Below are 20,383 nucleotides of genomic sequence, written 5' to 3'. Positions count from 1 at the left end.
CAGCATTTGAAAAAGTTTAGGCCGAGTGCAGTAACTCAACCCCAGCACAATGGGAGACCATGCTGGGAGGATCACTTGAGCCCAGGAATTCGAGACCAGCCTCGGCAACATAGTGAGACCCTACCTCTATTGTAAAAAGCAATTGGCCAGACGTGATACTGCACTCCTGTACTCCCTGCTACTCTGTAGGCAGAGGTGGGAGGATTGCTTGGGTACAGGAGGTCGAGGCTGCAATGAGCTATGATCATGCCACTGCACTCCATCTCTGAAGAGCAAGACCCTGTCTCAGAAAAATAAAAAATTAGGGCCATGCGTGGTGGCTCACACCTGCAGTTCCAGCACTTAGGGAGGCTGAGGCAGGAGGATTCCCTGAGGTCAGGAGTTCGAGACCAGCCTGGGCAACATGGTGAAGCCTGTCTCTACTAAAAATATAAAAATTAGCCGTGGTGGTGCATGTCTACAATCACAGCTACTCAGGAGGCTGAGGCAGGAGAATCGCTTGAACTCGGGAGGTGGAGGTTGCAGTGAGCTAAGACCTTGTGCCGTTGCACTCCAGCCTGGGCAACAGAGTGAGGCTCTGCCTCAAAAAGAAAAAGAAAAAATTGTAAAGATACCTCCTGTGTAGCTAATACAATTGACACTGCACAACGAAGGGACTGGAGTCTTAGTGGTGGCGGAATGGCCTTGCAGGAAGAGGCAGCGATGGCATTCTGGAAGGAGGTGGGTCTTGAGTGAGGAGGAGCATGAGGTTCCAGAGTTCGTGTCACAGAGAGGACCAGATGGGGTCTGTGAAAGAACCCCCCGCAACCTCCGATGCTTACAGAAGGTGTTCACTATGTGGGCTCCTCCCTCTGCCAACTTGTAAGGGCTACAGATGGCAAAGGAGAAGAGAGATGAGGCCTCGGGGTCAGTTTTGCCTTTGTGATGTGTTCACAGGAACTCCTGCCCAGGGGCTTGGACATCAAGCAGGAGGAGCTGGGGGACCTGGTGGACAAAGAGATGGCGGCCACTTCAGCTGCTATTGAAACCGCCACAGCCAGAATAGAGGTAGGAGGTTTGCAGCTGCCTGTCTGCAGCACTGCTCATTAGACATTCCACAGTCATTCACTATGGTCATGGTGACCCCCGAAGACAGAAACCAGAATTTGCCAGGCACAGTGGCTCGTGCCTGGAATCCCAGCACGTTGGGAAGATCACTTGAGTCCAGGAGTCTGAGACCAGCCTGGACATCATAGCAAGACCCCATCTCTACAAAAAGTAAAAGAATTAGCTGGATGTGGTGGTGCATGCCTATAGTCCCAGCTACTCCAGAGGCTGCAGGAGAATCACTTGAGCCCGGGAGTTGGAGGGCTACAGCGAGCCATGATTGCACCACTGCACTCTAGCCTGCGTGAAAGACTGAGACCCTGTCTCTAAAAATGTTTTTAAATTGTAAAAAAAAAAAAAAAAGAAAGAAAAAAAGAGAGAGACCAAAATCTGAACTCACTAGTTTTTCTGAGTGATAGAAAATGAGAAGGTCCTCATGAGGGAAGGTGATCCGATTCCTCAAGAATCAGACACTTTGGTGTCAGAACATCCTGGGTTCTGGCTGGGCACAGTGCCTCATGCCTATAATCCCAGCACTTTGGGAGGCTGAGCCGGGCAGATCGCAAGGTCAGGAGTTCAAGACCAGCCTGACCAACATGGTGAAACCCAGTCTCTACTAAAAATACAAAAATTAGCTGGGCATAGTGGCGCATGCCTGTAATCCCAGCTACTTGGGAGGCTGAGGCAGGAGAATTGCTTGAACCTGGGAGGCAGAGGTTGCAGTGAATGAAGATCGCACAACTCCTCTCCAGCCAGAGTGACAGAGCAAGACTCCTCTTCAGGAAAAAAAAAAAATTTACAACATCCTGGGTTCAAGTTGCAGACTGACCACTTAGTTGTATAACCTCTGTTAATTACAGTCACCTACTAAGATTCAGATCCCATTTCTATAGGGTGGCAGTCATAAGAAGAAAGTGGGGCTGGGCGACGTGGCTCACACCTGTAATCCCAGCACTTTGGGAGGCCAAGGCTAGTGGAACACAAGGTCAGGAGTTTGAGACCAGCCTGGCCAACATGGTGATATCCCGTCTCTACTAAAAATAAAAAAATTAGCCAGGCATGGTGGCGCACACCTGTAATCTCAGCTACTTGGGAAGATGAAGCAGGAGACTCACTTGAACCCGGGAGGAGAAGGTTACAGTGAGCCAAGATGGTGCCACTGCACTGCAGCCTGGGTGACAGAGCCAGATTCTATCGCAAAAAAAAAAACAAAAACAAAAACAGAAAAAAGTGAAATGAGATAATGCACATTTATCTCCAGACCAAGCACTTATGAAATTAATGGCACCCCTAATCAATGGTAATGATTCCCCAGAAAAACGGAGAGGACACTGTAGGGAAGGTTCTACATTGACCCTTTGGTAGAGGACTCAAGCCACCTGCTGTGATGTGCACCCCTGCCTCTAGCACCTGGTAGCAGCTGCACCTGTCGGTTTGGTGCTGTGGTTCTCAGAGTTCAGCATGTATCAGTCTGAGTGCCAGAGTGTAGAGACACTCACAGATCACCTGGGTGCCGTGGCTCACACCTGTAATCCCAGCACTTAGGGAGGCCAAGGCAGAAGGGTTGCTTGAGGCCAGGAGTTCAAGGCCAGCCTGGGCAACATAGCGAGACTCTGTCTCTATAAAAAAATTTTAAGGCTAAGGCAGAAGGATTGCTTGAGGCCACAAGTTCAAGACTAGCCTAGCCAACATAGTGAGACCCTATGTCTACAAAAAATAAAGAGGCTGGGTGCAGTGGCTCACGCCTGTAAGCCCAGCACTTTGGGAGGCCAAGGTAGGTGGATCACCTGAGACCGGGAGTTCGAGATCAGCATGACTCAATATGGTAAACCCCGTCTCTACTAAAAATATAATAATTAGCCGGGCGTAGTGGTGCATGCCTGTAGTCTCAGCTACTCTGGAGGCTGAGGCAGGAGAATCGCTTGAACCCAGGAGGCAGAGGTTGCAGTGAGCCGAGATTGCACCACTGTACTCCAGCCTGGGCTACAGAGCAGGACTCCGTCTCAAAACAAAAAAAAAATGTTGTTTTAATTAGCCAGGTTCAGCAGAACACTGCTGTAGTTCCCCTACTCAAGAGGCTGAGGCAGAACAATCACTTGAGCACCAAATATTTGAGGCTGCAGTGAGACCGTGTGTGTGTGTGTGTGTGTGTGTGTGTGTGTGTGTGTGTGTGTTTTAAAAAGGCCAGGCGTGATGGCTCACATCTGTAATCTCAACAGTTTGGGAGGCCAATGTGGGCAGATCACTTGGGGTCAGGAGTTTGAGACCATCCTGGCCAACATGGCGAAACCCTCTCTACTAAAAATATAAAAATTAGCTGGGCATGGTGGCAGGCACCTGTAATCCCAGCTACTTGAGAAAATGAGGCAGGAGAATCACTTGAACCTGGGAGGCAGAGGTTGCAGTGAGCCAAGATCACACCACTGCACTCCAGCCTGGGCAACAGAACAAGATTCTGTCTCAAATTAAAAAAAAAAAAGACACAGATCATAGAGCCAGCCTACTGCAGCTGTACTCCCCCTGAATAGATTGGAGTCTGGATTTTTTTGCTGACTCTCAAGGATGTGGGCAGGGACTTGGGGACTTCCAGATTCAGGTTTCTCAGCTACCACAGGATGTCGGACTGAAAGTATAGTAAGACATCAGTGGATTCTCAATATTCAAGGTACGTGTAGAAACCATGCTTCTTTTTAACAGGAGATGCTCAGCAAATCCCGAGCAGGAGACACAGGAGTCAAATTGGAGGTGAACGAAAGGTCAGTCTGCACGGCATGGTGGGACCCAGGGGAGCAGGATTCTGTCTTCCTGGCACTGGGCTGCACTTTGCATACTTATTAGGGAATTAGAGGAGCAGCCACTGGGAAGTGCTGAGTTGATGTAATCATCAATGGTGTATTAATGCTGACAGCATATTGCTGTTTCGCTATAGAAGAAAAGAAACCCCGGCCGGTGCGGTGGCTCACAACTATAATAACAGCAATTGGGAGGCTGAGGAGGGAGGATCACCTGAGGTCAAGAGTTTGAGACCAGCCTGGCCAATGGGGTGAAACCCTGTCTTTACTAAAATATAAAAACGAGCCCAGCATGGTGCTACATGCCTGTAATCCCAGCTACTCAGGAGGCTGAGGCAGGAGAATCACTTGAACTCAGGAGAGTGAGGTTACAGTGAGCCAAGATTGCACCACTGCACTACAGCCTCAGTGACAGAGCAAGACTCTGTCTCAAAAAAAAAAAAAAAAGAAAAGAAAAGAAGCCTTGGAAAAACACGATTCCTTATGATGGAGACCCACAGTCAGAACTCTCACTCCCCGACCTCTCCTTCCGGGCCTCCCCGCAGAATGTTCCAGCAATCTCAGCACCTTCCTAACCTCCCTCTCCCATTCCAAGCTCACCTTTGGCTACGGGTCGAAAAGAGAACAGTCATGTTCATTCACCTTGAATCGTGGTCTCTGTGTATCCCTGACTTTGTTTGTTTGACAGGATTCTAGGGAGCTGTACAGGCCTCATGCAAGCTATTCAGGTGCTGATCGTGGCCTCTAAGGACCTCCAAAGGGAGATCGTGGAGAGCGGCAGGGTGAGCATGGGCGGGGGCCCTGGGCCGGAAGAGCAGGCATTGGGACAGATTCCCACTTCACTGGACTCTAGTGGTGCTCTGTCTTGTTCTGTGCGTCCACCTGAGCACACAGCCGCCCCTCCTGTAGACATCGGCAGGCTCCCTGGGGAGAAGTCAGAGCTTTAGGACCACCCCAGAGGGCGGCCAGGCACGTCTCCCAACCCCAGCTCCCTTTGCACAGGCAGACACTGTCGGAACTTGCTGTGGGAGCCCCACTTACATTGCAAACCTGGGAACACTCAGGGGGACAGGAGGACTTTTGCAAACTAAGCAGATCCTGAGAGCCAACTTCAGACTGACTTTTCCCAGGGAGCTCTGCCTTGTCTGTTTCCGACAGCAGAGTCAGTTCACCCTTACAGGCAGACTCTGCTGTCAGCCTCTTCTCAACACATCATGCCTTTGCTGGCCTTACCACCGTCTTGTTTTCTTTCCCATTTCCCCCTATGCTGGCAGCTTGGGAGGCACAGGTCCAGGGAGGGGTTCACGAGCCAGAGAACAGGGCCGTGAAGCAAGCTGCCAGGCCTGCTTTGCTGATGCCTGCTATCTTCCTGAGAGCTAATGTTTTCTGTTTCTAAAATCGAAAGATGGACTGAACGAGGATTATCTGCAGATTCTCAGACTATCAGACACTTCCAAAGCATAAAAGCATTTTTCAAATCCAAGTAGAAACATTTTATTAAATGTATTAACTGTGTGGTCTCCTTTTTCCAGCATATCGCAGAGAGTGGCTAGACTCTTATCAGAGCAAAGCTCATTCATCTGCGAATATCTATTGCATGTACAATACGGAAGCGTTGTGGGGTGGTAGAAATGCTCCAGGTTTTGGAGGCAGAAAAGCCCGAGATTTACTTCCGTTTATTTCCTGCATGAGCTTGGGAAAAGCCTTTTTGTTTATTTGTTTGTTGTTTTGTTGTTTGGGGTTTTGGTGTTTTTTTGTTTGGTTGGTTGCGTTTTTTTTTTTTTTTTTTTTTTTTGAGATGGAGTCTCGCTCTCTTGCCCAGGCTAAAGTACAGTGCTCGGCTCACTGCAACCTCTGCCTCCCAGGTTCAAGCGATTCTCCTGCCTCAGCCTCCGAGTAGCTGGGACTACAGGTGCGCACCACCACACCCAGCTAATTTTTATATTTTTTTGAGATGGAGTCTTGCCCTGTCGTCCAGACTGGAGTGCAGTGGCGTGATATTGGCTCACTGCAACCTGTGGCTCCTGGGTTCAGCGATTCTCCTGCCTCAGCCTCCTGAGTAGCTGGGATTACAGGTGCGCACCACCGCACCCAGCTGATTTCCGTGCTTTTAGTAGAGACGGGGTTTCACCATGTTGGCCAGGATGGTCTTAAACTCCCGGCCTCAAGTGATCTGCCTGCCTCAGGCTCCCAGAGTGCTAGGATTATAGGCATGTGCCACTGTACCCAGCCGGAAAAGCCATTTTTGTCTCTGAATCTTTTTCTTTATTGTAAAATGGGAATACGAATGCTTACGTCTCCCAGTTACTATGAGGTTGATTTGGGATAATAGATATATATAAGCACCTGCCATATAGCACGTACTCAATAAAAGGTGGCTATTACTATTTTTACTTCCCTAGGGTACAGCATCCCCTAAAGAGTTTTATGCCAAGAACTCTCGGTGGACAGAAGGACTCATCTCAGCCTCCAAGGCTGTGGGCTGGGGAGCCACTGTCATGGTGTAAGTGCCCATTGGTGCCAAGGCTCCTTCCCCAACCCGTCTTCCATTGATCCACTCCAAACAATAGCTTAAAAAGGAAAAAAAAAAGTACCTTAGAAATGAACCGTTGATCAGAAAGTCAAATAGGACTGAGTTTACATGGGAGCATGGCTCTCCCAGGGGGACACAGGGCAGGCAGCTTCCCCTCCCTATTTAGCCAAGGGCAATGGGGTGGTCTGGAGGTGGGGTCATGGGGAAGTTACAGCCCATCTGCCTGTAACCTTGTCCCTCTTGTCCTTTTCTATCAGGGATGCAGCTGATCTGGTGGTACAAGGCAAAGGGAAATTTGAGGAGCTAATGGTGTGTTCACATGAAATTGCCGCTAGCACAGCCCAGCTTGTGGCTGCATCCAAGGTAGGACCTGTGCTGGACCTCGTAGGACCCTGGACGCCATGGTTAGAGAGTACTAGGCTAGGCTAAAGAGTACTTAGCTGGGTTAGGCAGTACTTGGCTGAGTTAGAGGGTACTTGGCTAGGTCAGTACTTGGCTAGGTTAGAGAGTACTAAGAGGTTAGAGAGTACTTGGCTAGGTCAGTACTTGGCTAGGTTAGAGAGTACTAAGGGGTTAGAGAGTACTTGGCTAGGTTAGATGGTACTTGGCTAGGTTCAAGAGTACTAAGGATTAGAGAGTACTTGGCTAGGTTAGGCAGTTCTTGGATGATAGGATGGAACTGGCCCTGAGAACAGATGATTAATCCAGGACTCAGGTGGATTCAATCCCAAATAAAAATTCAGCCTCTTAAGGGTTCCATACCATCCTCTTCTAAAAGCCTTTCGTGTGACAGCAAGGAATGCCTGTACCCAGTGCACCACACATGTCCCTCATGCCTTTCCTCACATCTGTCACAAGTGGCCTTAAAGAGTCCCAGCAATGCCAACTTCTGATTAGCACTCCTGGAATTCAAGAAACATTTGAATACAGAATAGGCTGGCCTCATAAACAGGTTACCTGGATTGGCTCTGAGATTCCACAACCCCTTCTTATTAGTCTTCAAATTTCAATCAGGCCAGGCGTGGTGGCTCATGCCTGTAATCCCAGCACTTTGGGAGGCCAAGGCGGGTAGATCACCTGAGGTCAGGAGTTCAAGACCAGCCTGGCCAACCTGTTGAAACCTCATCTCTACTAAAAATACAAAAAATTAGCCAGGTGTGGTGGTGGACACCTGTGATCCCAGCTACCGGGGAGGCTGAGACAGGAGAATCGCCTGGACCTGGGAGGCAGAGGTTGCAGTGAGCCAAGATCACGCCATTGCACTCCAGCCTGGGTGACAAGAGTGAAATGCTTTCTAAAAAACAAAAAATTTTTTTTGAATCGATATCATCAATGCCCCCAACTAATTTTCACGTAAGGCTGGTACCCAGAATCCTTTGAAGAGTTTCACAGTCTCCCAGAGTTTTCTTTATTTGTCCTTATTTCTTGTCATCCCAAATTGGTTTCCATAACTGAGTACACTGTCCAAATAAGTGATAATGCTTAGAGTTTGGGAGCCACCAAGCAAAGAGGCCAGGAATAATTTTGTATGTGATAGATATGTCAGGAGCTGACTCTGTAGGCAGCGGATTTTGAGAAATTGATTGGTGACTACCATTTGGCCCACACGTGTGTGTTAAGAACCATCAGAGGAATTATTTAATTCAGTCCTTGTTGTTCTAGGTATTGTGTGAACCTAAATCTGCTTTGTCCTGGTAGGTGAAAGCTGATAAGGACAGCCCCAACCTAGCCCAGCTGCAGCAGGCCTCTCGGGGAGTGAACCAGGCCACTGCCAGCGTTGTGGCCTCAACCATCTCCGGCAAATCACAGATCGAGGAGACAGGTAGCCTTTCTGAAGAGACGCTTTTCCTATCCACTCTGTTGAGCTCTTCTCTGCGTCTTGTCCTGTGATCCCAAACCCCACAGTACTGTGTCTACATTCTTTCATATTTTTCTTTTTATTTTATTTTTTCTTTATTTCTGTTTTTGAGACAGGGTCTCACTCTGTCACCCAGGCTGGAGTGCAGTGGTGTGATCTCGGCTCACTGCAGCCTCCACCTCCCAGGTTCACATGGTTCTCCTGCTTCAGCCTCCTAGGTAGCTGGGATTACAGGTGCTCACCACCGCGCCCAGCTAATTTTTGTATTTTTAGTAGAGATGGGGTTTCACCATGTTGGCCAGGCTGGTCTCAAACTCCTGACCTCATGATCTGCCCACCTCAGCCTCCCAAAATGCGAGGATTACAGGAGTGAGCCACCACACCCAGCCCCCTTAGTTACCTTCATGCAGTGTTGACAGATGGCAAACCAGGTGTTTCCACAGGGCATTGCCATTGGCCACCTCTCAGGTGCCAGTCAGCCGGGGTAGAATTTGATAAGACTGTCTTGTTTCCATCCTTGCAGACAACATGGACTTCTCAAGCATGACGCTGACACAGATCAAACGCCAAGAGATGGATTCCCAGGTGAGAACTCCGTCTCTAAGTCTAGATAGCCTCTATTGCCTAGACATGGACTCTAAATATTATTCTCATGGAGAAAAGCCAGAGGGAGAGATACCTGGGTGGAAATGATGCACCTACTAATCCAAGACACAATGTAAATCAAGCTGGAAGAGACAGAGGCGGGGAGGGTGATTAGTGCAGATCAGAATCCTTGGTTTTTTTTTAGACAGCGTCTCGTCCTGTTGCCCAGGCTAGAGTACAATGGCATGATCTCAGCTCACTGCTCTCTCTGCCTCCTAGGTTCAAGCAGTTCTCCTGCCTCAGCCTCCCAAGTAGCTGGGACTACAGGCATGCGTTACCATGCCCGGATAATTTTTGTATTTTTAGTAGAGACAGCGTTTTGCCATTTGGCCAGGCTGGTCTCAAACTCCTGACCTCGTGGTCTGCCCACCTCAGCGTCCCAAAGTGCTGGGATTACAGGCATGAGCCAACACACCTCTCCCTTTTTTAAAAAATAAAGACAGGGGTCTCACTATGTTGCCCAGGCTGGTCTCGAACTCATGGCCTCACACAGTCCTCCTGCCTCAGTCTTCCTCCCAAAGTGCTGGGATTACAGACGTGAGCCACCGTGCCTAGCCCAGATCAGAATCTTAACTCTTTCCCACTAGCCTTGGACTCATGCTCCTCTAAATGTTACCAGGGAACTCTTAGTATCCACAGATCTAACAGTCTTACTGTAAACATGGTTTTAGACTTCTGGTATGAATTATTTGTGTATGACCTTCAGTTTTAAAAAAGAAAATCCTGTTAACTCATCAAAGACCTGCCATTATTTCTCTCTGTTGTTCTATAAAGTCATGCCATGCAATATAGGTAACAGCAAGGTCCTTAAAAAAAAAATTTGACATTGTTTTTCTAGAATTATTGCTCATCAGTTTTGGGGTGAATTTCAAATTGGAATTGTTAAACCCCTCCAAGATGTGTCACTCGGCACTTTTTTCTCTCTCTCTCTTTGAGTCAGGGCCTTGCACTATGGCCCAGGCTGGAGTGCAGTTGTGTGATCACAGCTCACTGCAGCCTCAAACTCCTGGACTCAGGTGGATCCTCCTGCCTCAGCCTCCTGAGTAACTGGGACTACAGGTGCACACCACCATGCCCAGCTAATTTTGCTTTTTTTTCTGTGTTTTTGTTGTTGTTGTTTGTTTTATTTTGTTTTGTTTTGTTTTGTTTGAGATGGAGTCTTGCTCTGTCACCCACACTGGAGTACAGTGGCATGATCTCAGCTCACTGCTACCTCTGCCTTCCAGGTTCAAGTGCTTCTCCTGCCTCGGCCTCCCAAGTAGCTGGGATTACAGGTGTGCACCATCATGCCAGCTAATTTTTGTATTTTTAGTAGAGACGGGGTTTCACCACATTGGTCATGCTGGTCTTGAATTCCTGACCTTAGGTGATCCGCCCACCTCGGCCTCCCAAAGTGCTGGAATTACAGGCGTGAGCCACTGCACCCAGCTTGTTTAATTTTTGTAGAAATGGGGTTCTCACTATGTTGCCTAGGCTGGTCTCAAACTTCTGGGCTCAAGCAATTCTCTCACCTGAGCCTCCCAAAGTACTGGAATTATGGGCATGAACCACTACACCTGGCTCAGCATCTTTAGGAAAAGACACAGATCACCAGAAAAGCCAAATTTCTGTCTGAACACCGAAGGGACTTCTGCTTAGTGGTCTCACTCAGTCCCTCTTGACTATATTTTTATTATTATTATTTTTGAGACAGAGTCTTGCTGTTTTGCCCAGGGTAGAGTACAATCTCAGCTCACCGCAGAACCCACTCTGCCTCCTGGGTTCAAGCAATTCTCCACCTCAACCTCCCAAGTAGCTGGAATTATAGGCACCCACAACCACGCCTGGCTAAGTTTTATATTTTTAGTAGAGGCGAGTTTCACTATGTTGGCCAGGATGGTCTTGAACTCCTGACCTCAAGTGATAATGCCTGCCTCGGCCTCCCAGAATGCTGAGATTACAGGCATGAGCCACTGCACCCATCCCTTCTTGACTTTAAATACACCCATATGTGGATAAATTCCAAATTCTTCTCCCCAACCTAGATCTTCTCCTGGAGCCCCATACTTATCCAGCAGCTTTCTTGATAGCTCCCCACTAATGCCCTAGAAGCAACTCAAGCATAACTAATGTCCAAAATAGGCCTCTTGGTGTCCCTCACACTGCACTCTGCCCCTCCCCTTGTTTGTTCCATCTCAGTAACACCCCCACCACCCACTGGGTGCTGAGCCACAGACAGTCATCCTTGATTCCTCTCTTTCCCTCACCCACTACATCCAATCCATCTGCAAGTCCTGTCAACTCTAAATCACAAAACAAAACTTTAATCTTTTCACTTCTTTCCATCTTCCTACCCACCGTTGTCTGACTCCTGAACTACTGCAAAAGCAACTTACCTATAATGTTATGTACGTAGTCATTTTAAAATAATCCTGTGGTAGGCTGGGTGCAGTGGCTCATGCTTATAAGCCAGTACTTCAGAAGGCCAAGGTGGGAGGATTGCTTAACCAGGAGTTCAAGACAAGCTGGGGCTACAATAGATAAACCCCATTTCTACACAGAAATTAAAAGTTAGCCGAGCATGGTGGCACATGCCTGTAGTCCCAGCTACTCTGGTGGCTGAAGCAGGAGGATCACTTGAGCCCAGGGGTTTGAGGCTTCAGGGAGCTGTGACCATGCTCTGGCACTCCAGCCTGTGTGACAGAGTGAGACCCTGTCTCTAAAAATAACGATAGTAATAATCCCATGGCAGGGTTGGGTGGTGGGGAGAATAGCAAAGAGTGTTGCAGGGGCAAGTCTGGCCATATGGTTAGTTAGTTGGTGGAGCTGGGTGAAGAGTACAGTGAGGTCACTCTACTAGTCTCCATACCTCTGCAGACATTTTACTTTTTCCATAATAAAAAGTTTCAAAACAAAAAAGAACCACTTCACTGGGTCTAGTAGCTTCTACTCTTGACCCTCTCTACAATTCATTCATTCTCTATGTGATTTATTTTAGAAATGTAAATCTCAGGATGACCCCTCTCTGCTTAAATCCTCCCAATGGCTTTCCTTTGCATGCACAACATCCAAGCTCCTCGTTGGGCCACGAGCCTGGGTGAAAAATGACACTTGCCTGGTTCTCAACCTCCTCTCACAACCCTACCCCTCTCTCGTGTATCTCATGTACAACTTCCTTCCTTCTCCCAACACCTCCGGATTTGTCTTGCCTTAGAGCCTTTGCTCTGGCTGTTTCTTCTGCCTGGAATATTCTCCAGGGTTCCAGATAGCTGAGCTCTTAAGGCCACATAAGCTGAAAAATGACTTTCTGAGAATAGACTTGACTGACTTTTCATAGTATTTTTCACATCTCCCTGTATCATTTCTTTATAATCTGATCTTTTCTTCAATTGTTTGTCCCTTCCCTCTACAAGGTAAGCAGAGACATTGTCTGTCTGTTTACCACTGTGTCTCCAGCACCTATAACAGCCTGGTATACATGATCAGTGCTCAGCAAATACTCTTTTGTTTTTGTTGTTGTTGTTTTGTTTTGTTTTTTTGAGATGGAGTTTCTTTCTTGTTGTCCAGTCTGGAGTGCAATGGCACAATCTTGACTCACTGCCACCTCTGCCTCTTGAGTTCAAGTAATTCTCCTGCCTCAGCTTCCCAAGTAGCTGGGGTTACAGACATGTGCCACCACACCTGGCTAATTTTGTATATTTTTAGTAGAGACCGGGTTTCACCATGTTGGTCAGGTTAGTCTCAAACTCCTGACCTCAACTGATCCACCTGCCTTGGCCTCCCAAAGTGCTGGGGTTACAGGCATGAGCCACCGCAACCAGCCAACAAATATTCCTTGAATTAAGAAATAAAATAAATTACATTCATGAGAAATAGAGCTAGCTGAGATCGCCCTTTCCTTTGGTAAGATTGTCCATGCTTTTTCTTGTAGCAGTAATAAGCCTCAGTTGCACAAATACCTGAAAGGTATATCAGAACCGTCATATTTGGTTCCCACCTGGGTTTCCAGGGAACTGGGATTGAGGAAGGGTTACAGCTGGATTGGAACTCACCATACAGTGAGGCTAGCCATTAGAGTTGCTTTTAGATACTGATTTATCAGAGGAACAGAAGATAAGCCCACTTCCCATTTAGGCACTTGTAAAGCATTATTCAGTTCCATTAGAGGATCCCAGTGAGTAAAACGTAAGAGCTACTGGGATAGATAAATGAATGGGAGAATGGAAAAACGAGAGCAGAGAAGAGAATTGAAATTGAGGACTGGATAAAGTATGGAGACAGGGTGAATAATATGGAAGAAGAGGAAAGCCGGCCGGGCGCGGTGGCTCACGCCTGTAATCCCAGCACTTTGGGAGGCCGAGGCGGGTGGATCACAAGGTCAAGAGATCAGGACCATCCTGGTCACCATGGTGAAACCCCATCTCTACTAAAAATACAAAAAATTAGCAGGGCATGGTGGCGCATGCCTGTAATCCCAGCTACTCGGGAGGCTGAGGCAGGAGAATTGCCTGAACGCAGGAGGCGGAGGTTGCGGTGAGCCGAGATGGCGCCATTGCACTCCAGCCTGGGTAACAAGAGAGAAACTCCATCTCAAAAAAAAAAGAAGAGGAAAGCCACAATGCAGCAGAAAGGGGATGATCAAAATCAGATAGATGTAGGCTTGGTGTTTCATGCCTGTCATCTCAGCACTTTAGGAGGCCAAGACAGGAGGATTGCCTGAGGCCAGGAGTTCACTACCAGTCTGGGCAGCAGAGCAAGACCTCATCTTGATAAAAAATATAAATAAATAAAAATTAGAGAGCTGATCAAAAGAAAACCCCACTTACTTTCCCTTACAGGTTAGGGTGCTAGAGCTAGAAAATGAATTACAGAAGGAGCGTCAAAAACTGGGAGAGCTTCGGAAAAAGCACTATGAGCTTGCCGGTGTTGCTGAGGGCTGGGAAGAAGGTGAGCTGACTCTAAGCGGGGAGGGGAAGCTGTGTGGCCAGGGCCTTCCCTTAGAATGGAACAGAACAAGGAACCCACCAGATTGGTGGCTTCTTCCTTCTCTTCTCTCTTCATGGAATCTGTTTTCTCTTCAGTTGTAAATAACCTTTAAGCCTAACTCTGGGTGAACTTGTGGTGAATTGAAAGCTTTTGTTGTCACCTTTTAAGACCTAAACATTTATTATAACTCACTCACTGTCATTCCCTCCCAGGACCAGCTAGTCTGTCGACTCCCTGGGAATTTAGTTTCTGGCCAGCAGAGAGTTGAAAAATGAATGAATAGTGGTCAGTGGAGATCTGACAGACAGAGACAAGTGAATCACAAGGTTCTGACTATCTAGAGCCAGTGAAGGGCGTCAATTGCCAAAAGACAGAAGGAATCAGTTGCTGAGAAATAGAGTGGCATGGAGTCACGGTTAGCCTGCCAGCCCAGAGACTTGCCATCCATCACCTCGAGTCTATATGTTGCTGTCTGCATGTCGAAAGCAGTCAGCTTGATCACAGCCAAGATTGTTGACTCTTATTGGACTTGACTGACTCTGGCCACCAACAATAGACAGATCCTAGTCATTCCTAGACACCAAACTTGGGGACTAGGTGATTACACCATGGTTATGGTTATAATGTATTTTCGAGACCCACACGGTGGCAGGCTTTGTTAGTTAAATGAATGCACGCATGCAGGAAGTGCTTTGCAATGTAAATTATCATTATCTTTTAGGAACAGAAGCATCTCCACCGACATTGCAAGAAGCGGTAACCGAAAAAGAATAGAGCCAAACCAACATGCAATATGTCAGTGTAAATCCTTGTTACCCATCTCTGTGTGTGTTATTTCCCCAGCCACAGGCCAAATCCTTGAAGTCCCAGGGGCAGCCACACCACTGCCATTACCCAGTGCCGTGGACCTGCATGACTCTTCCAAAGACTCCCTCCATAGCGACACTCTTTCTGTTTGGGCCCATGGTCATCGCTGTTCTTTCCCCACCTCCCTAATTAGCATCCAGGCTGGCCAGTGCTGCCCATGAGCAAGCCAAGGTCCAAAGAGGGGTGGTGGGGGGCAGGGCCACTCAACAGAGAGGACCTCCATCCAGTCCTGCCGACTGCTTGACCCCCACACGATGGGTATCCTTAAGAGAGGGCTGCTTGCTGTTTGTTGACAGCTTGGAGAGGGAAGAGCTTATGCTTCTTTTTTTCTGTTTTCTTCTCAGTCTTTTCAGTTTCATCATTTACACAAACTTGTGAGCATCAGAGGGCTGACGGATTCCAAACCAGGACACTACCCTGAAATCTGCACAGTCAGAGGGACAGCAGGAGTGTCCTGGCTGTGAATGCCAAGGCCATTCTCCCCCTCTTTGAGCAGTGCCATGGATTTCCACTGCTTCTTACAGTGGCTGGTTGGGTATTTTGGTGGTTTTTTTTCTTTTTAAGTTTCACTCACATAGCCAACTCTCCCAAAGGGCACACCCCTGGGGCTGAGTCTCCGGGGCCCCCAACCGTGGCAGCTCCGGCGATGGTGCTGCCCAGGCCTCTCCTTGGTGCTCCACCTCCGCCTCCACGCTGAACAGGTGCTGGCCCACCTAGGCCACGCTTCAGGGTCAGGCGGAGCTGCTGAGTGACAGCTTTCTTCAAAAGGCAGAAGCAGAGCGAGTGCCTTTCCCTCCTAAAGCTGAACCCCGGCAGAAAGCCTCTGTCCACCTTCACAAGGGAGAGGACAACAGAAAGAGGGACAAGAGGGTGTGCTACAGCCCAGGTCTTCACAGGACACATTTCTTAGGAGTTCCCGAGACCAGGCTCAAAAACCTTTATCACATGCTTGAACAGAGCTGGTGAGATCAGCAACACTACTTCCCCCGGAATGAACTGTGAATGGTCTGTATCATGTGGGCCATCTCCCTTGGCCCAGAGACGGAGCATGGGAGCGATCCCCAACTCCTTTCTGCAGATGCCTGCCTTGGCATCCTCTTGATTCGGAAGATCATTTCACCTTCTACGCAATTGACAAACCCGGAAGATCAGGTGCAATTGCTCCCATCAGGAAAGAACCCTATACTTGGTTTGCTACCCTGAGTGTTTATTACTAACCTCCTTAGACAGCAGCAGCCTACGGAGACATGCTTGGAGCAATCAGGACTTTAGGTGTGACGACGGCAAGGCTCATCTTTCTGCCCGGCTACATCAGCCTTCAAGAATCAGAAGCGAGGCCAAGGTGCTGGACCGTTACTGACTCGGATCCCACAGCAAGGAGATCGTTCAGAGCTCTGGGGTCCGAGAAAATGAGAAAGGAGGGAACCAGGGGCTCTAACTCCCATCAGCCACATGCCCCAGGCTCTCGCTGCCCTGTGGACAGGATGAGGACAGAGGGCACATGAACAGCTTGCTAGGGGTAGACAGCCCAATGGCACTTTTCCTCTTCTGGATGGACCCCAGCATTTAAGTGACCTTCTGATCCTGGAAAACACAGCGTCTTCCTTCCTTATCTCTAGCAGCTCATTGGTGGAAGCCATCAGGCACTTCCCAGGATCTGCCCCAACGGAACACTGCTAGGTTTTGCTACATGACGGGTCGTGAGACTTCTATCTGATCACTGTGAACCAACCCCCCTCTCCCTAACCCGCCCCCTTCCCCAACTCCCTCTCTGTGCATTTTCTAAGTGGGACATTCAAAAAATACTCTCCCAGGACCTCCGCTGACCATACTCAGACGTGTGACCTCCATACTAGGCTGAGGAAGTGTCGGCAGCAGAGATTGGGCAGTATTATGTTCAGTGCTGCTTCTGCCTAGTATTTTTTTGTTTCAAGGCTCAGAAGGAATGGTGCGTAAGCATCCCTGTCCCAGTTGCGGCAACTAACCCAATCAGTGTATTCTCGATATGGGTCAGTATTCCCAAAAGTGGCTTATCCTCACTTCTAGATCTCAGCCATTCCAACTCATATGTTCCAAATTACCAGTGGGGCAAACATTCTAATATATTGGATCAAATTAAGATTCTCTGCCCAGCAAGGCGCAGTGGCTCATGCCTGTAATCCCAGCACTTTGGAGGCCAAGGTGGGAGGATTGCTTGAGCTCAGGAGTTTGAGACCAGCCTGGGCATCATAGCAAGACCTCGTCTCTACTAAGATTAAAACAAAAAAAAAATTAGCTGGGCATGATGGTGTATGCCTGTAGTCTCAGCTAGTTGGGAAGCCAAAGCAAGAGAATTGCTTGAGTTTGGGAAGTCTAGGCTGCAGTGAGCCCTGATTGTGCTTCTGTCTCAAAAAAAAAAAAAAAAAAAAGATTCCCTGCCTGAGCCCCACCCAGAAGTTTGAGGCTGCAGTGAGCCATGATTGCACCACTGCACTCCAGCTTAAGTGACAGGGCAAGACTCCATCTCTTTAAAAAGAAAAAATTCTCTGAATAATAGTCTTTCTAAAAAGAAGCCACAGAAATGTTTAAAACCTTATCAACTTAGCCTGAGTCATGATGGTTAAGAAGGCACTTAAACGGAAGTGCACTGAATCAGAAGCTAATTCAGTGTCACATGAGAAGTACCTGTCAGATGTCACATAATTACTTTTGTAATAGCTCAGAACAGCTACCCCATTCTCTAGACAAAATCAAATTGTCCTATTGTGACTCTTCTAAAAATGAAGCTGAAGTATTTGATGACACACCTTGGATTAAAACGGGAATCACATCTTAAAGCTAACAATGAACCTGCCAGCCTTTAAATGAGTCACTGAGCATCACTAGTGAAAGTCTTGGGTAAGTGTAAATGGGTCACAACAAGATGGGACAGCAACAAAATAATGGCTTGGGATCGACAAGAAGTTGAAAAACAGCTGCATCTATTACTTAAGTTTGTAATCCAGTGCCCTGAGACCTCTAGAGAAAAGATGTTTGTTTACATCATAAGAGAAAGAGGCCGGACGAGATGGCTCATGCCTATAATCCCAGCACTTTAGGAGGCTGAAGCAGGTGGATCCCCCGAGGTCAGCAGTTCACGGCTAGCCTGGCCAAAACGGTGAAAACCCATCTCTACTAAAAATAGAAAAATTAGCTGGGCATGGTGGCGGGCACCTATAATCCCAGCCACTTGGGAGGCTGAGGCAGGAGAATCGCTTGAACCCTGAGGGCCAGAGGTTTCAGTGAGCCGAGATCACGCCACTGCACTCCAGCCTGGGTGACAGTGAGACTCAATCTCAAAAAAAAAAAAGAAAGAAAGAAAGAAATAGAAGAGCCACTTTGGCAGGGTTATTTTATATCTGAGGAAGGAGTTTAAATGAGACTAGTTTCGATTATTTGCTGATGTGGCCGTCCATAGCAGTATCCCCCAAATCCCACCGGAATACGGGTCCCTTAACCCAGTGGCTGGAAGAACCACCGTCTAGAGCATCTTTTCTTGGAACCATCCCAGCTACCAAGTCAGAAAGCAAGGTTTATGCCACCAGGTAACACGGGGATCACATATACATGTCGCTCCAGTCAGATTAGTTGGCTTTGGTCTCTCAACCCGGCAGAGGAGCTAGTTCTCAGCTTGCAGCTGGGAGGTTCTCTCTTAGCTCCTCAGTCTAGAGGGGTCTCCTGGCTCCGCTTGACTGTGGTCTTTAATAACCAGTCAGTATCTTGCTGCCTTCCACCACCTTTCCAGATCTCTGGAAATCCTGTAAGTGAAAGCCGTCAGTTCCAACATTGGCTTTCCAAGCAAACTGGCTTTGCTCTCTCTCTGCCATCCTTGTCCTCCAGAAACTGCACCACGTGTAGCATAGAAAACCACCACCGCGGACCTGCCAGCCATCGCCGCAGCAAACCAGGCCAGCTGTTTGCTGTCAAATTCCTTCCTCCCCCAGGTCCAGGCCAAATACAGGATCAGCACCATCCCATGGTGTTGTCAGGAGCCAAAGCCAAAAGAAACTATTCCAATCCCGTTGGGTTCGATTCTGAGAGTAGATTTTTCCAGACATGTCTTTCAGGTGACCCTCAACTACCTCAGGTTTGAAGGCCCTAAATGAAACTGATTACCACGCATAGGGGCAAACCGAGGGGGTTCGGTTACATCTTGGTGACAACGCAATTGTCTCAAACTTAGAACAAACTCTTTCACACTTCGGATTGCAGGGATAGGGTTGGGTTTGTTTTTCTTCTGTTTATAACCTTTCCCCCAGTTTTCCATTAGGGTAGTTCCTTGAAATGAATTTCACTTTTCACTGAGTGCCTACCTTCCCAGGGCAGGTGACCACTGGCTTCTATTCCCTCCAACAATACTTTTATTATGGTGTTAAGACCTTTCTTTGTATAATACATTGCATCGGTGTTTTCAATTTTTCAAATAAATATTTCCGCCTGGCAATGGAGCATGGTGGTGACTGACCGGCCGCTATGATCTTGCCACTGCACTCCATCCTGGGCAACACAGCAAGACCCTATCTCTTTAAAAAAAAAAAAAAAAAAAGACATATCTGCTTGCACTTCTTAAACATGTTCACTCCTCCTTGTATACTACCCTGTCGGTGGGAATGATCAAATAGCAAGTCCCGAACTGGTTAACGTTGATTCACGATGGGCACGGTGATTCACACCTGTAATCCCAGCACTTTGGGAGGCCGAGGTGGGAGGATAGCTTGAGGCAAGCAGTTTGAGACCAGCCTGGGCAACATGGCAAAACGCTGTCTTTATAAAAAACAAAGAAATAGCTGGGCGTGGGAGTGTGCATCTGTAGTCCCAGCTACTAGGGAGGGTGAGATGGAAGAATCAGGTTAGCCCCTGGGGAGGTCGAAGCTGCAGCAAGCCATGATTGCGCCACTGCACTCCAGCCTGGGTGACAGAGAAGAGACCCTGTCTAAAAATATATATTTGGCCAGGCGTGGTAGCTCACATTTGCCTCCCAGCACTTTAGGAGGCAAATGGCTCACAAGATCAGGAGATCGAGATCATCCTGGCTAATACAGTGAAATCCCGTCTCTACTAAAAATACACAGAATTAGCCAAGTGTGGTGGCATGTTCCTGTAGTCGCAGCTACTTGGGAGGCTGAGGCAGGAGAATCGCTTGAACCCGGAGGTGGAGGTTGCAGTGAGCGAGATCAGGACACTGCACTCCAGTCTGGGTGACAGACTGAGACTGTCTCAATAAAATAAAGTAAGATAATTCAATGACACTTGTTAAGGACGGTAAGGAAGACCTTATTCAAAGGAGAGTCAATGGAGATACAGGGGCCACTGCAAAGGGGTCCTGCAGTGGGGAAGGGATTAGGCTCAACCACAAGTACAGCGTGGGCAAGTGAAAATGTATAGCCAGCGAGCAGCCAGATCACGCCATTGCACTCCAGCCTGGGCGACAAGGGTGAAACTCAGTCTAAAAAAGAAAAGAAAGCTGTGGAGAGGTGCCAGAATCAGTTTGAAATACACAGAGGCACTCCAGAGTTTGAAGCCCACCAATGGGGTGCTTCTTTAGTGCTCAGACTAGCAGAACAGGCTTTAGTTCAGTTTTGGCCAGATTGTGATGGAATGATTGTGACGGGGGAAACC

At 48.0% G+C, this 20,383-nt stretch overlaps 1 protein-coding gene across 8 annotated transcripts in view; it reads left to right on the top strand.

Moving 5' to 3' along the window:
* The window catches only part of HIP1 (huntingtin interacting protein 1), a 207,594-nt gene extending 189,680 nt beyond the window's left edge, over positions 1 to 17,914 (top strand). For 4 of the 8 annotated variants that reach the window (XM_035280261.3, XM_054247629.2, XM_054247615.2 and 1 more), the window contains exons 23-31: positions 937 to 1,047; positions 3,784 to 3,842; positions 4,567 to 4,660; positions 6,281 to 6,381; positions 6,669 to 6,774; positions 8,110 to 8,233; positions 8,793 to 8,854; positions 13,732 to 13,840; positions 14,601 to 17,914. In XM_035280261.3, the coding sequence (XP_035136152.3) occupies positions 937 to 1,047; positions 3,784 to 3,842; positions 4,567 to 4,660; positions 6,281 to 6,381; positions 6,669 to 6,774; positions 8,110 to 8,233; positions 8,793 to 8,854; positions 13,732 to 13,840; positions 14,601 to 14,653 (819 nt within the window). In that variant the 3' untranslated portion in view covers positions 14,654 to 17,914. The remainder of the gene's footprint in view (positions 1 to 936; positions 1,048 to 3,783; positions 3,843 to 4,566; positions 4,661 to 6,280; positions 6,382 to 6,668; positions 6,775 to 8,109; positions 8,234 to 8,792; positions 8,855 to 13,731; positions 13,841 to 14,600) is intronic. The other 4 variants (XM_035280268.3, XM_078355066.1, XM_078355060.1 and 1 more) reach the window with 2 other exon arrangements.
* The last annotated feature ends 2,469 nt before the right edge of the window (positions 17,915 to 20,383 follow it).

The sequence above is a fragment of the Callithrix jacchus genome, chromosome 2 (genome assembly GCF_049354715.1).
Source record: "Callithrix jacchus isolate 240 chromosome 2, calJac240_pri, whole genome shotgun sequence".
NCBI classification, from domain to species: domain Eukaryota; kingdom Metazoa; phylum Chordata; class Mammalia; order Primates; family Cebidae; genus Callithrix; species Callithrix jacchus.
Note: the sequence above shows the minus strand (reverse complement) of the source record. Positions and strands in the feature narration are given on the sequence as shown.